The sequence below is a fragment of the Columba livia genome, chromosome W, assembly GCF_036013475.1.
Source record: "Columba livia isolate bColLiv1 breed racing homer chromosome W, bColLiv1.pat.W.v2, whole genome shotgun sequence".
In the NCBI taxonomy this organism is placed as follows: Eukaryota; Metazoa; Chordata; class Aves; order Columbiformes; family Columbidae; genus Columba; species Columba livia.
The window spans coordinates 10,215,871-10,232,060 of NC_088641.1; the positions used below are offsets into that span (position 1 = coordinate 10,215,871).

At 36.9% G+C, this 16,190-nt stretch overlaps 1 protein-coding gene across 6 annotated transcripts in view; it reads left to right on the top strand.

Moving 5' to 3' along the window:
- The window catches only part of LOC102085910 (mothers against decapentaplegic homolog 2), a 72,081-nt gene that overhangs the window by 47,800 nt on the left and 8,091 nt on the right, over positions 1–16,190 (top strand). For 5 of the 6 annotated variants that reach the window (XM_065044824.1, XM_065044829.1, XM_065044826.1 and 2 more), the window contains 6 exons: positions 7,980–8,069; positions 9,245–9,438; positions 9,895–10,029; positions 13,130–13,204; positions 14,411–14,464; positions 15,104–15,316. In XM_065044824.1, coding sequence (XP_064900896.1) covers positions 7,980–8,069; positions 9,245–9,438; positions 9,895–10,029; positions 13,130–13,204; positions 14,411–14,464; positions 15,104–15,316 — 761 coding nt within the window. The remainder of the gene's footprint in view (positions 1–7,979; positions 8,070–9,244; positions 9,439–9,894; positions 10,030–13,129; positions 13,205–14,410; positions 14,465–15,103; positions 15,317–16,190) is intronic. The other variant, XM_065044827.1, reaches the window with a different exon arrangement.

Consider the following 16,190-nt stretch of genomic DNA (forward strand, 5'->3'; position numbering starts at 1 on the left):
AAGACTTGTGACCAGCTCCCTGCTGAGTCTTGAGTGAGGCTGAGCTGTGTTGCACGCCTTTTATGTCTCAGTCCCGAAAGTATTTCTGTGCTGCTAAATCTCTAAGTGGTTTGAGAGACTTGGGAAAGCACTCACAATTGTGGGAGCTGAGTGTCCCAGCTACCAGTTTTACTGTTGTTTTTTTGAGTTTGTGCTGAGAGAGAAACCTGGGCTTTCAGTTCTGTGAGAGCTTTCTTTTTTGGAGTCCAGGGCTCTTTTAGACATTACTTAATATCCGTTTCTTATTTTTTACAGGCTCTGTTTCTCCTTTGAAGAATGGGAGAATCTTTTAGCAAGCTAACTGCCCACCTGTGCTTAAACGTGTAAATATTCATTTACTCTGGTTGCTAATACTGCCCTTTAATGGAAATTTTCTAGGGGTTTGCTTTTCTACCCCAGCGTTTATCACATAATGGTCTTAATGGAAGAGCCTTGTCCAGTTCCTCTTAAAGATGAGTTTTTAAGAATTCACACTTGTGCTTTTTATTTGGCGTTGGTTACGATATTAGCTCACCCCTCTAGTAAGTGCTTAGAAGAAAAATTATTTCATCCTGAATTACTGAATCTTTACGTTTTCTGTTGCAAGAAAATGAGATCAGGACCTCTGTGTTCACATAATTCACAAGCAGGAAAGAACTGCTGTAGCTTTGAGCCATGCGATTTGATGAATGTGCATGCCTGGTTGTGTGCATTTAAGTGAGTAACTGACATTTTGTCACTGTAATATGGGATGATGGAAATGTGAGTAAATCGATAGGTCAGTTCTGCAGGGATGCAAAATGTTGTTGAGGTTCAAAGAGGAGTAGGGTAGATATGAAAGTAGCTTAACATTTGCATTGTTGTTGCAGATCTCATTAATGTTTTCTAGGTGAGCATAGTGCAAGTAACCTTTTCCTTGCCAACCCCAGCATGGGGGGAAAAAATATTTCAGTAATCGAGACACTTAGGCTGGCAAAACTAAATTTTCCAGTAAGCTTTTGTTTATACAACTGACTATATAGCTAACTGAGGTGCTGTTTGTAAAGACAGGTAATATGATTAGCATTGCTACTGGCTGGTGCAGAGACATTTTAGGCTGTAACAGGGAGAAATGCTAATTGCCAGTATATAGGAAGGACTGTCAAGTCAGACTATAAAAGCAGCTGCATGTATTTTCATTTGAAATCCAGAATTAAGGAAACCATGATCAGGCAGATTTGGTAGGAACTGTCATCTCTACTGAATATAATACTATATGTAAGCCAATGAACTTTTAAAATTGTTGGCTTCATTTCATCTATATTACATCTAAGCTTTTCAAATATTTTTTTTTCTATTACTGTTGTCTTTGAGACCCTCTCTGAGCTAGTTCCAAAGGTTTGGTGTATCTCCCTCCCAGCTTTATGGGTTCTTGAACCCCAGTTGCATCAGGGAAGAAGATAATTGATATGAGAGGAAGGACTCTGTTCTTTCATGCATCAATTAGTTGCTCCTTTTCTCAAAGTTAGTATCAGTGGAGTGTAATGGGCAGTGTCTTCACAGGAGTGTAACTTAAATCTAGCTACACTGGTGATGAAACATAGCCTAAGGCAATATAGAGGTGTTCCTGCCTTGGGTTCCTGTTCCATATGTTGCTGTGTGAGGTCTTGGATCTAACATCTTACATAGCAAGATTTGGGGGGAAAAAAAAAGTTAGTACGCAAGGTACAGTTCTTCAATTTGCAGACTTTATCCTGTTTTCTCAGACAAATTTTACAGAAGGAGCCATGTGCAATGCTAAAGCAATGGCATTTTCTTATTTTTTTTAATGAGAAAATGGGATTCCCTAAATCTAGTGACCATTTTTACTGCTCTAACTCAATTTTGGATAGCTTGGTGTAGCTCTTGAAGCAAATTCTGCAACTTTTTTCTGCCTTATAGGTAGTAAGTCCTATAAATGTTAAGCTGGTATAAGTCTGTGTTTTTCTTGTTTATTCTTTGAGTGGAAACAAGAGTGATAAAAAAATTCAGGCTCACATCTGTAGAGAAGAGAGTTCTAGAATTTGAAAACTAACTTTCATTCTCATCTCCTACTTTAAAACTGATAAATGGGGTGCTATCATAGTTTGCTGAAGTTACTTTTCCAAATGCCTCAGAAAATGTAGGGGCAGACAAATTAGACTCATTTGAAGAAAGGCTCGTGATGCAGGAGACAAACAAATGGAGAAGATTGCCTTGAGCGTGGACTTGCAAACTTGTTAGTAGCTGTAGATTCTGAAAGATATGAAAGATTCATGAAAAATGTTAGGGATTCAGTGTAATACTTCACAAATAAGTAAGTTAAATGTCCAAGACTGTTCTGTAATGATTCCTGTATAATATGGGCTTTGACTAGCATGATGATAATTGTGTTTTGGGTTTTAGTTGTCATCTTTCTAGTGGTGCCACTTGAGGTAAAGAGGAGGCTGTCAACCGAACTCTGTGCCTTTTAGCTCCTTTAGAGCTGTTCTACTTTGTAAGACTTTAGAGAAGAAAGTGGAATCACAGTTATATATGAATTGTGACAATATTTAACAACTTCTGTCTAGAGTTTCTGGTACTTCGTATATCTTTGAAGTGGTTCTGCTTACTTTCATTTGATGGCATACTTGTTGCAAGCACTTAATTTAGTACAAAAAATACCTGGAGCGTGCAGCGTTGCCAATACTGTAACTAGTGTTAGTGGCAGGATAGTTACTTTGTTCATTCTGTCTTGGTAAAAACTGGTAACAAATTCATATTAGCAACAACCTGTAATATATAAATATCAGCCTAAGCATGTGTGTGACAGTTTTGGTACACATAGCGTACTGTTTAAAACTCTGCTGGCTTCGGGTTCTTTTGACTACAGCCTCCAATAAAACAGCGTCTCTAAAATTGAGTATTATTAATGAGACCTACCGCCTTTATCCCTGCTTTTTATCTTCTTTTTGGCAGATGCACTTGGAGAAAATACAGGGATGTCTTGGAGTGTGTGCAGTGCCATGATTGTTTGGATAGTACTTGCATATATGTGCTTGGATCTGCAAATCCGTACATCTGCCTTTTAACTGTGCTGAACTTAATTGTAATAAATGGTCTAGGTTGAGTACCAGCCTGAGGTGGCTTTATTAATTGGCATCTGGACATCAGTGAGGGGACTGTGGATCGTTCTGTGTAGCTGCATCTCCAGCTACTGAAGTTTTTAATTCAGAATTACTGTCACTGCAAGCCAGGATTTTCTGTATTCAGTAAGATGAGGTTGTACTGTCACAGATTTAACATTAATATGTTGGTTGGCAATGGTCATTTTATCCTGTTCAGCCTTTTCCTGTTCCTTATTTTCATCTGGATGGGTCAGCATCCTTCACAAATACAAGAATTAGTTTTTAGGCTGTGTGTTCCAGTTGAGATGATTCCATTTGTATTTTTGGACTCTTCAATGTGACTATAGCATGTTACTTTAGACTCTTTCAATCCATGTAGTTTATATTTGGTTATTACAGGTTTCAATAGGGACTTTGATTCCTCTAATGGGGATATAATACATTAAAACAAGCAATCATATTGCTTACTTATGAGTTTGTCCATATTTGTTCTTCATGAGTACCTCAATAATTCATCTGTATTTAAACTGGGACTTGATAGTCCAGTTTTGTAGTAGACTTTTAGATATTATTATTCCACGAAGACAATTTTCACTGATGCTGATAACATCATTTGTGATATGTAGCCTAGACAATACAAATACTTTTTGGTTATCTTTGATATTTAGGTTTTTCCTGCGTCCACATTTTTCTTGCGTGTGTCACTATTTTCTTTCTTACTCAAGAAAGGCAGTTTTGGCACTTGGTCTCAAAATTATGAAGCATTGCTACAGCTCTTTGCTGTTAAGGTAATTTCTTGCCCAGAGTAGGGTTTTTTGGAACTCAGATTTTCCTGTGAAAGGAAATGATAAAATGGAAGAAGTGAAGGCATGCCATGTGCTGTTGCATGCTGATTGCCACATTAAAAATTCTTCTTGCCAGAATTATACAATATCATCCGAGATGCTGCTCCTTATAAGCAGATAAAAAAATCAGGTTGAAACGCCAACTCCCGCAACCATTTGCACTTATGGAAAAGCTCTGATGGAGTCAGCTTTGATTCCATACATTAATAATTTATCTGACCCTTTCTTTACTACATTAGTCCTCTGGTCAATCCCAACATAGGGATTGCAGAGTAGCAGCTTATCTAGATGTCTGCTAGACTTCAACTTTTCCTTAAAAATCCCTGGGTTGCAAAAAGTAATTGTTATTCCTTGCAAGTATACTTTGAACATTTCTTCTCTAGGAAAGTTTTGTTAGGATATCAAAACACCTGGGAAATTGAGCCAATTTGATGCTTTATATCCCTGAAGTCCCTTATAAATTCGCTTTTTTTGTGGGGTCTGCAAAAGCAGCAATCTAGTATTCAAGCAGGCTTGCTCTGGGAGTCCTAGAGGCCACAGAACATGGTGATTTGCTAATCCAAGCTAGTGTTGAAAAGATAAAAATATTAGCTTTTGTATAGCTGTCTTCATTTCTGTCAACAGACCAATTGTTTTGAGAACAGCAATGAAAATACTCCTTGGAATGAAAGTGTCTGCTCTGGTGGGAGGAAGTATAATAGCTTTAAGCTTGTATTTTTGAGTATATTTAAGTGCTGTCTACGCAGGAAAGATTTAAGTAGAGCTTGGATGCAGGAGCCAAATTATATTTTGGAAACAATGATGCCTTACCAGTGCTGCAGTATACAGTGAGTTCAAAACAAAACAAAAAATCCTGTATGGCTGGAGAATGTTCTAGCTGCTTTCTAGTGTATATGATCATGTTCCAGGGCCTGGGATTGTTTCCAGACAAGATGTAACATCTGAGTACAGATCTTAGTCCTTGATGGTTCCGAATTCTTTATGGGCTAAGGCGCAGAAGGACTTTTTTTATTACAAGGGATTTGGGACACTTCAGAAAGGTAGGTTTAGAAGAGAATGCTTCCTATTTATTTTGGGGCAGTAATTCTGCATTACTATGTTTATGCCTCCTTGTCTCCCTTTTAGATGGTTTTAGTGGTTGTCTAAACATCTTTCAGAATGCAGTCACCTTCTTTCCAGCCACAACCTTTCTGGGATGCATAGGAGTGCCTGCCTTCCCTCTGTCAGGCTATTGCTTGCGTATGAATGAACACACTGTGGCTTTTCATGGAAGTGCTGTGTATGAAATACGCTTTTTATGGTTGTGAGGAATTTAATTCAGATTTGGCGTGCCTGTGTGTGAATATTAAGAGCCCTAGTTTATTGTCTGGGTGAAGTGGTAGGACAGTCTTGCATGGTTTAGGCTTTAAAGTGAGCTGGAGAGTGGGGAGACCACTTTATTTTCTAAAATGTTTCATCTAGTGAACAGTAAAAGCTGTGTTGAGCTGACTTTATTGATCACACAGGATGATTTCCTGCAGACTCTTCAGTGTTTGATTGTGGATTATTGGAGCTGGTGGATAGTCCTAGTGTAGATGAACCAGTAAAACACTGATATTAATCCCAGCTCTAAGCAGACGTACATCCTGGAAGACAACGTCATGTATTGGAGCAATTTTGCTCTAACTGATCACTTTTCCTGTCCTTCCTGGCCTGCCCTCCCTCCATGGTGTCCTGAGTTTCATTGTGACCTATGGCTCCATCGTATCTGTCAGGATCCTCTTTGTGTCTTCGTAGGTTATGGAATATGCTGTCAGCTTTGATAATTTGAATATTTATAAAGAGGTTAGCAATATAAAATACTGTTTCTGTTCACTGTGCATGCTCAAGGACTAGGAAATTTTACTTTTGTGTGTGTTGTGGAGCAAACACGTGGCATGTCATGCTCACACCAGTGATGCGCCCCACAATTTTGGGAATGTGGAGTCTCAGCTTTGGAACACAGCTTTGTACAAAGGATCCATTTTTAAAAAGTAGTAAGCTGTTGGAGCTGACTGTGCCAATTAATATGCAGCAGGCTTTGTGTCTGCTGATTGTTCTTCTAATTTAATGTGCATGATGATCTGTCTTCCCAGCAGTAGCAGTATGTATTTAAGGACACGGTTCAGTGCGGGGTGGTGTCCCACAAGCTGCCCCGTGTGTCTTCAGAGCAACTATTTCAGACTTTAAGCAGCTTCTGGCAGCCCAATGTCCTGGAGGCATCTCAGGAATATGAAGAAGAGAGGTTTGCAGGCTCTACTGATGGTCAGTATTCTTCTTCTGCCCACTTGGTTTCCGGAGAGCCGCGATGCTGCCTGTGTCTGAGATGGATGTATCTTGTCCAGGACAGTTGACTTCTTTGAAGAGCTGGATGTATGTCAGAGAATGGTCCTCTCTGCAGCTCCCTTCTAGACAAAAAGTCATCTGCTGCAAGATTTTACCTCTGTCTTTAATCAGTAAAATGTCAAAAGGTATATTTTATTTAATGTTTTTGGCTGTTGCCAAAAATGATGCTCTCAGTCCTGCTTTGTAGTGCAGTGAACAGAAAAACTGATCTGGTTGAAAAATAACTTTCAAAATGTTAATTTTCAGCCACGTTCTATGGTCAGACAGCCAGTTAATTGCTTTGGGTTGCTGCTCAGTTGGATGAACACTTCAGCCTCCCTGTGATGGCATTAGAAATGAAGCACGTGGGACAGGGTGGGAAGGGGACAAGAACCATTCAGTCCCTTTTTTGGTAGCTCTTACTTTTTATTAAAAAAAAGTTTCATAACACTAATTAATTTTCACTGTGTAGGGGTGCGAAATTGAGAATACCTGCTACATTTTTCTTCCCTTGACCACTCAATCCAAATTTGTGAGTCTATGAGCTAAGCTTAGTAGCTTAAATTTAAATAGCAAAACCTGTATTTTAAACCAGGAGTTGGGTGAACTTGCATTCTTTTTGTTTTGACTTTTTGGAGCTGTTAAAGGTAATGTAACAGCCAAACTTCAGGTTTTGTAAGTAGGGAGTGGAATTCTAAGTTGCTTGTGAACCAAATTATCTTTCTTTCTGAGTTGTGTTACTTATGTAAAATAAACTGTCCGTCTTCAGTGGTCACAGAGCAAGTCTATGATAGAGCTGAGCTTAATTTCTGCTTCTGAAAATATGCTGTCCATTTACAAGCCCGTGCTGTTTTCTTGCTTTGTCTGAATCTACTGCTGCTTTTAGTTTGTGTTTATGCCCTGAGGCTCCTTTTTCTTTCCTGTTGTGATCTTGTCATTCAACCAGTTTGGTCAAGATTTAGTTGTCTCTCCTCCTGCTTGATTTAGCAATTAAGATTTGTTATTCTATGGTTAAGTTTTAAAATACTATACTGTAAAACTCCGTTAAACACTCTGTTTTGTATACAGTGGAAAATAATAACTGGTTCTTTAATCACGAGAGTATAGGAAACTTTGAGAAGTGTCAGCTACAATGTGCTTTTCTTCAGAGTCTGAATTCTACTGTTTTGGGAAAAGCAGCAAATTAGTATGTGCATGGAGAAATTAGATTAATGCTGAAGTGGATGTACTGAAAGTTAGATTGTGTTTGGTTTCAGATACACGTGGCCTTTGTTTGAAGTCTTAGAGAAGCTTATGTTTAAAAACAAACAAACAAAAAACAACCCAGAAACTACCCTTTAAAATCAAATTTTGTTAAGAGCTAGGCTGAGGAAGTTTTGCCTGTTTTAAGGAACATTACAACTGTATTGACTACTTAAAAAACAGAGAACTTGTTCACCTTTTAAAAACATTATCATTTACCTTGAATCATGTGTTCCATTTTGATAGCCTCCTTCATATAGAAAATATAGCATGAGATGTCAATTCAAATGCAGGTCTAACAGTGCTCTATCTTCTATGTGAAAGGAAGTATTCTGTACGTTTTTCCATGTTTGACATCATGGTGTTTTGAATAACCATGTTCCATATTCATATCAATTTTTTGTTTTTGTTTTCAATTTATGCACAGCACTTGCTCTGAAATTTGGGGACTGAGTACACCAAACACGATAGATCAGTGGGATACAACAGGCCTTTACAGCTTCTCTGAACAAACCAGGTGAATATTCCACCCTCTCTTGCATCATAGAAATCTTGTGGGAGGGATTGGCTTTGGAGGGTCTGTAAGGGGATGCTTTAGCTGTAAAAAATAGACTAAAATGCTTCCTAGGCCTCTCATGGTATAGCATTTTAAAACATTTGCTTGCCAGTGTAGATCTCTGAGTGTTCTCAGCTGATGTTTTGACCAATGAAACTCTAATCCTGGAATATTCCTCTTTCACACCAGTGCTGTTGAAAGAATAGGAAGACTTGTTAAATGCAAGCTCTAATGTGATTTGGTATTTATATTAATGAAGTTGGGATATTTAATTCTTCAGACCTAATCTTACAAAGTGTAAGTGTAAGTGCTTTGTATGCCACAAGCTTTCAGTTAAATCTTGCTAATTGGCTCAGATATGAGCTACTAAAGAATCGTTTGTAAATTCTTCAGTAGTTAATGGTGGGCAAATTATAAACACGGTCTTTTTTTTTTCAGTCTTTTTTTTTTTTTTTGGTCACATTAATTGATTTGTGTACTGAGGTTTGTCTCCCATCCCATAACAATCATAAACATCTGCATTTGTGTAAGCATATGCAGTCTGTCTTTAAAACTAGCAGAATGTTTTCAGCTGGTAGCAAGGCAGATGAAGTCAAGAAGATAAACTGTCCAGCCCTTACAAGATGTGTATTCACACTTTTGTATTACAGTTATACTGCCACGTGGATCACTTGAGCAGCTGACTGCTTATAGGCTTATTTGCAGTCCTGTGGGAATTCTTATGCTTAAACCCATAAAATATCCATGCCACAGCAAAACCTTGAGGTTTAGCAGTGCAAAGGGACTATTAAGTGTGTGACTATATTTTTTAAACAACTGTCTTCTGCATTTTAAAAACATAAGTATGAAACAATCATCCTAAATACTTCATTGGAGGTAAAGTGGCTTTTAATGAACTCTAAATTCACTGGCAATAATTTGAGCAGCTCAAAAATAAGTTAAAGGCACTGCTTGATACCATCATTTTTATCACATTTGAAGCCTATCAAGAATATATATAAATGTTGCTAACAGTGCCATTCCACTGAATTCTGAGAATAAACAAACTAGCCATCCCATGCGTGTACGCTGTTGCTTGAGTGATTTAAAAGGCAGCATGCAGTCTGTAAATACTTATCCAAATCTTTCCCCTATAGATCTCTTGATGGCCGCCTACAGGTATCTCACCGTAAAGGATTACCGCATGTTATTTACTGTCGTTTGTGGCGCTGGCCAGATCTTCACAGTCACCATGAACTTAAAGCAATTGAAAACTGTGAATATGCTTTTAATCTTAAAAAGGATGAAGTCTGTGTGAACCCTTACCACTACCAGAGAGTGGAGACGCCAGGTAGGAAGAATTCTGACTTTCTATAGCAGCATCTGTACGTATTTGTTCAGCATAATGTTTTAAATGAAAAATAGAGAAAGATGATGCTTTTTTTTGCCAGAAGATTCTTAGAGATGCAGCTTTTGAGAAGCTTTTAATAGTAAAAATACTGAAAAATCTTTACAAATGTGTTGAATACCCCTGATAAATACTTCCAGTACCACTAGCAGTTTCTAGCTGGTTAAGTACGGTCTGGACTGAACCTTTACTAATGTGGAATAGTCTCACTCAAGAGATACCTCAGGAATCTGATTCTTCTAGGAACTAGCAATACAATAGCAGTATTAGTAGTACTGAGAGAATTTCAAAATGTATGAAGATGGTTTTGGTTTTTTTTGTTTGTTTGTTTGGGTTTTTTTTTTCCTCTTGGCGTATATTTTGAGGGTCTTACTAACGCTTTGAATTTTGCTTTTCTAGTCTTGCCTCCCGTACTAGTGCCACGGCACACTGAGATCCTAACCGAGCTTCCGCCTCTCGATGACTATACTCATTCCATTCCCGAAAACACTAACTTTCCAGCTGGAATTGAACCACAGAGTAATTACATACCAGGTATTTTCTTAACTCCCACTGTAAACAGTACACTCAACACTGTGCCACTGGAACAAAGATGGTAATTTCATCCTCCTAAGTGATCAAACTAATTGAAAGATGCACCAATAAATTAAGTCTAGGTTGATTTTGTGTATGTATTCCAATGGAAGTACTTGAACACTCACTGTTTGCAGAACATGATCCTGTGTGAAACCATATTGCTGTGGTTTCACAATAGCTTACTTGGTTTCAGTAGCTTGTTTAAGATTCAAAATGCTAATGAGTACAAAGTAGACCTTCACCTTGTGCTTTAAACCTGTTTTACAAACATATAGGGCTTGTCAAATGCTGTTTATTGGAGATTGAGTAGTAAACTGCTTCTCAGTTTCACTATGTGGAGAAAACTTAGTTGCAAAACAGTGATTTAAAAAGTGTTTTGTTCTGTTGTTTACAGTTGATCAAGGTCTGCTTTATGGATTTGTTACTATGGTTTGCCTATATTTTTGCCTTTTAATATGAAAGAAAAACCCAACCATATTGAATGCTTAAAGAATTCCTCTTCCCCACCCCAAAACAAATACTGCTACAGTGCACCCAAAAGCCTGTACCGTTATTGGAACATAAAATCAATTACTTTTGTTTCCTGCCCAACTTCCTTTTTCCTATCTCTTCAGGAAGTTACCTGGAGTGTAAAACCAAGCAAAGCTGAAGTTTTCTCAAAAATGTTTAGCACAGCTCTGTTACAAACAAGCTGAAAATAAGAATAAGACAACTGCCTTGAAACTGAATTATATACAACGTACAAGTTGTATCTACGTGTCTTAAACAGAATTTTGCTTGTGTTTTCTTTACATGTATCCAAGAATTGAAATGGCACCAAAAATTTCAATTAATTTGATTTCTTCTGTTTAATTTATGCCATATTTGTTGCCAGCAGATCTTTAAAGAGCAATTTCAGGTACTAGAAGTTGGTGTTGTTTTCTTCACTTATGTATACTTTTTTGACTCAAACAGAGGGCTTTTGATAGCATTTGCAAGCAGCTTACTGGAAAGCCATCATTTGAAAAAAAATGAGCTAAAGCAACTGGGTAGTTATTTGGAGGAAGTTTCTTCAAGGTGATTGTGGATGTTCACAAAATCTCCAAATATTTATGCAGCTAAGTACACCTTGCCTCCTTTTCTTTGTCACCGACACACTCATGGTGTATTCATATCATGACATCTTGCTTTATTTGACCTTGCTAACAAAATCTTGAATATTTAGCTATGTTCTGCTAAGCCTTGTGTCTTGACAGCCTGCTTCAGAGATCCATTAGCTTTAGGCTAGACTTAACAGCCATCATAGTTTTGCACCATAAAACTATCTCCATACTTGGTCTACAGAGAGGTTGGTTTCATGTAAAGCAGGAAAGAAGATTGTGAAGGTGCAGCATGGCTTTTGGGGCTGTTTGTTCCCTTTCAGGTTATGGATGCACTGAACTGCAATATTCAGACTTTTGGCAGCATTCAAACTCCACTAAGAATTTTTAAAGCTGCACTTGAGCATTTATTTCTAGCTGTGGTGGTGCTCAACCTCTGGCCCTAAAACTGTTAATAGTACTAGGTGGAGGAAATATCTGTTCAGACAGACACTAGATATGGAAAAATAATATGTACTAAAGAGCCAAGATTAGCAACTGGAAATAGGAGGCGTGAGTTGGGTTGGAAATGATTATTGACCTTTTACCATGGCTGTGGGCTTAACTATAATGAATTATTTGGAGATGGGTGGAGTCCACTTTATCACAAATTCTATAAAAATGTTCAAAACAAGCATGATTTTGTCATCCGGCTTCTTGCTAATAAAGATTTCCCTTAATCTTCCTTTAAAATTCTCACTTCGATTTTGTCACATCTGTATTTAGCACGCTAGTTTTATAGAATGAACCAAAGATATAATTCTTTTGATTCATTTTTATTTAATCAACTGACTTGATTCAGTTTCGTCTTGCTGATTTCCTTCTGATCTTACAATATTACTGTAAATCTCAGACATGATATTGGATATAATTGGATTTTAATTCTTAAGCAAAACACTTTAAATTTCTGCCATTTGGTAATAATGTAATTAAATGCGTTTAATCTCTCAGATGTCTCAGAGACAATTCTAATGCAATTTAGAGATAGTTTAGCTTCAAACACTTTCACTAAAGAAATCCAGGTTTTGCCTTTAAAATATAGGAAAAGACATTTGCCCATTTCAAAGAAAATTATTTCCTGAAAGGCAGTTGGTTAACTCATTACCTGGATTACAAAGTACATTTTGCATGGAGAAAAGGAACAACCATACTCTTCTGGGTTTTGAAGATATTTGTGTGGAATTAGACACAGTTTCTAGTATCAGAATGCTTCCAAATTGTTATTGAGTTTACTTTGGTCTATGAAACTTCATCTTTAAAGAAAACTAGTTAAAAGAGTAGATGATTGTTTTAATAGAGCTTAGAAGTAATAATAATTATAATGTACCTTGTATAGTGTAACTAGTTAAATAATATAGTTATCACTAATGAGTGAAATCAACTGTTGGGTATGGAAGAAAAATGGATTTGGGGACTGAACTGAAAAATAACCTTTAAATCTAGCAACTTCTATAAGGTGTGGGAGGGTATCTGATCTGATGGTTAGTCTACATAAAGGCTCCCTTTGTTTTTTTGTTTTTGTTTTGTTGTTTTTTTTTTTTTTTTTTTTTTTAAGTCACCCGATGTGTTTTTTTTAATTTGTAATTCTCCTAAATGTGAAAGCTGTTGATCACAATTGCAAAATTGTTACTCATTGTAGTGAAAGTATCTTGTATTAAATGGAACAAACAAGGGTTATGTGTTAATTATTTAACATATTTGGGCAATTGACTGGCAGACAAGAGATGCTACATTTTCCATAGGCAATAAGGCAGGTAATGGGTTTGAAGTCCTGCTGGAAGGCCAAAAGGGACAGCAAAATAAAATTTTAATTCAATATTCAGGTATATGGAGCTTGTGAAGGCTTGAGGACAAAACCCCCAAATGCTAAATGTTACACATTTCCCCAATCATTGAACCAATAGGTGGATTTATTTTTTTTTATTATTTTTTTGTGACAGAAACACCGCCTCCAGGATATATCAGTGAAGATGGAGAAACAAGTGACCAGCAGTTGAACCAAAGCATGGATACAGGTAACATTTATTTTTCACTACCTTCAAGGCTTGGGCATTAATTCGGCCCAAACAATGATGTCAGTAGCTTTCTATAAAATCTGGTCGGTTTTATTTAAAAATATCACTCGCAGTCTTTTGTGAACCAAATAATTTTTTGCGAGGGAAATGCTTTTCTGTGCCATATTAAGTACATTTGGTTTTGTAACAAAAGCATACAGGTCTAATTAAAGTCCTCATCAGAAAGCCTTAAAATAGATTTAAATAGCTGAGTGGTTTCAACCTACCCCTGACTTCACCTTCTGGAAACAGATTCATTGAAGCAAAATGTCTGGTGGCCTAAAGTGACAGAAATTCTGCATTTCGAGAACCTTTTAACTCTGACAATCTTATTGCTTTGGCCACGTTTCAAATTAATTCTTGAATGAAAGTGTTTCTAGTTAATCTGGTTGGCATTAGAGTCGGACAAAGCACATTTAATATGTTGGATAAGAACCTCCTATGTGCTGGCAGACTTGAATGTCTGTTTGGTTTAGCTAATGTTAGCAACCCTTTTCAGTTAAATTGGAATCACTGCACTAATTTCTGTAAGAACTGCAATATTTTCCCCCTGTGTGACAAGAGGTACCTTAATTAAAAGAGCCTGGCATCAGCAGTCATTGTAGGAATGTTTCTGTGCAAAGCCTCTCAATATTTTCAGTGCAAAAAATGTGTTGGAGAGTTCATGGGGTTTTTTTGAGGTTTTTTTCCTTCCTTCCTGGAAAGAATAATTTCCTCAAATGAGGAAATAAATCCAATTTGTTCTTTTCTAGAGATAAACCCTCTCCTTTGAGAACAGAGAGGTAATATCTTAATTGTCTCGGCCACTTTTTCTTAGCTGCTTTTTTTCACTGAATTTGGGAAGAAGTCACTAATTTCTCACTGGAGAAGTGCGTAAATAAAATTACGTTCACAGAGGGTGCATGAAGTGAGAGCTCTGCCAAAATACAATGCAATTATGTTAATCGAGTTTTTATGAGGAGGGGTAGGTTCCCAGGAGTCTGGAACATTAAATGCAATCTTAATTCAGAATAAGCATGTGATATGCTGGAAAACTGGTTGTAGGATTTCTGAGATTTCTTATTGCATAGAATTTTAATGTAAAACTGTGTCTAGATAATGGTTATACCTGCCTACCTGAAATAATGAGAATTATTTGCTCTGAAACAATCCATGTTGCTTCAACAGGATCTCCAGCAGAGCTGTCTCCTAGTACTCTCTCCCCAGTTAATCATAGCCTGGGTAAGCTGGAAATACTTTTGTTTCTGTGTGTGATGACTCTTCTTTATATATGTAATTGCATTAAAAATGAAAATGTACTTCAAAAAAATAAGAGCTGTATTAGGAGGACACTATTGGGTTGGCTTCCTCATGATAAAAATAATAGGGCTGGCTTAATAGCTTGTTAAGAAATATTTTTGTAACTATTGAGCTTCTAGCAAAGAGAAATAATAATATAGTGGTGTGTGCAGGAATAGTATTTATACAATAAATATTTTAAAGGATGTTAGCCTATCCTTTGTGGTTCAGTGTTAGGTAGTTTAATCTTTTCTTTGATGTTGCCAAAATGTTTGAGAGTTATAGAAAGGCAACAAAAATGTCTCCACGTCTGGCACTCACAATAACGTCGGCTTAATCATTTTGTCGAGCAAAATGCAAGTGCTGAAGTACATGAGCTGCGGTCAGATTAGCTCATCCTTTCTTCTCCCTCTCCTTCCCTTGTGTAGAATCTTGAATTCCATTCTGTTTACTGGGGTAGGTAAAAATGACAGCGAGCAAAACATAATTGGAGTAGTTTGAGGAAGAGACAAAGAGCGGGGCAGATTTCAGCTTCAAATAAAATTCTGTGTTAATCTTGTTTTTCAATTTTATTTTTTTTAGACTTGCAACCAGTTACTTACTCAGAGCCTGCGTTTTGGTGTTCAATCGCATATTATGAATTGAATCAAAGAGTGGGAGAAACCTTCCATGCATCACAGCCTTCCCTGACTGTAGATGGCTTTACAGATCCATCAAATTCCGAACGATTTTGCCTAGGTCTGCTCTCCAACGTTAATAGAAACGCTACAGTGGAAATGACAAGGCGACACATAGGTAAAAATCTCTCATCTTTTAAATGTTTTATTTCGTTTTAGCCATTAAATGATCTGGAATCATCCAGGTAGGATGAACAGATCTGTGTGTTTGTATCCTTGTGGAATTTCTTTCTCTCAAACCAAATCATCCCAAGGGGCAGGTTTTTGGCTTTCAGGCTCCTTGTTGGCCTGCTCTGCTTTGGATAGCATTTATAGTCCGGGTTGATTATAATTGAAATTTAAGCTTTAAAATTATTCACATGTTGCTTAGTTTATTCCAATATACAAAATGCAGAATGGACATTGATAGTCCTTAATTTAAACTTAAATTATTTTCTGAAATGGGAAAAGCTGCCATTGAGATAACATGTGATCAAGATTTTCTTTGTAAACTGTTTTCCACAATGCAGCATCTTGGCTTTAAGTTTTTCAATAAATTACTTCCTTTTTTTTTTTTTTTTTTCTGTTGATTCTTTTAGCAACATTTGCAAGTTTTTTTTGTTTTCACTTTTAGTAAAAATGTTTAACCTCTTTAGTAGAACCTTCTGACTCCCTCTATGCCAAATCCAAATGTTTGTTTAGTAAAACTTTAGATATGCAGAAACCCAGACTATGCCTGTGATAAGTGATCAAAATAGTCTTGTTGAGGAAAAGCAAAAATATAAGGAGCTTTCACTGTTGTATAGATTAGCTCGCATTTTGTTTGAAAACTAGTTTTAAAGAAAAAGAAGAGAAACCGTGACCTTTAAAGGACCTGTTCTTTATTAATAGTTTTCTTTGCAGATTAATTGCACATTATTTCTCTTGTGCTAGAAATAACTCACACAGATTTTTTTTTTCTACTCAGAGAGAGAGAGAGAGAACAAGATTACAATTTAAGAGTGAACAACAGG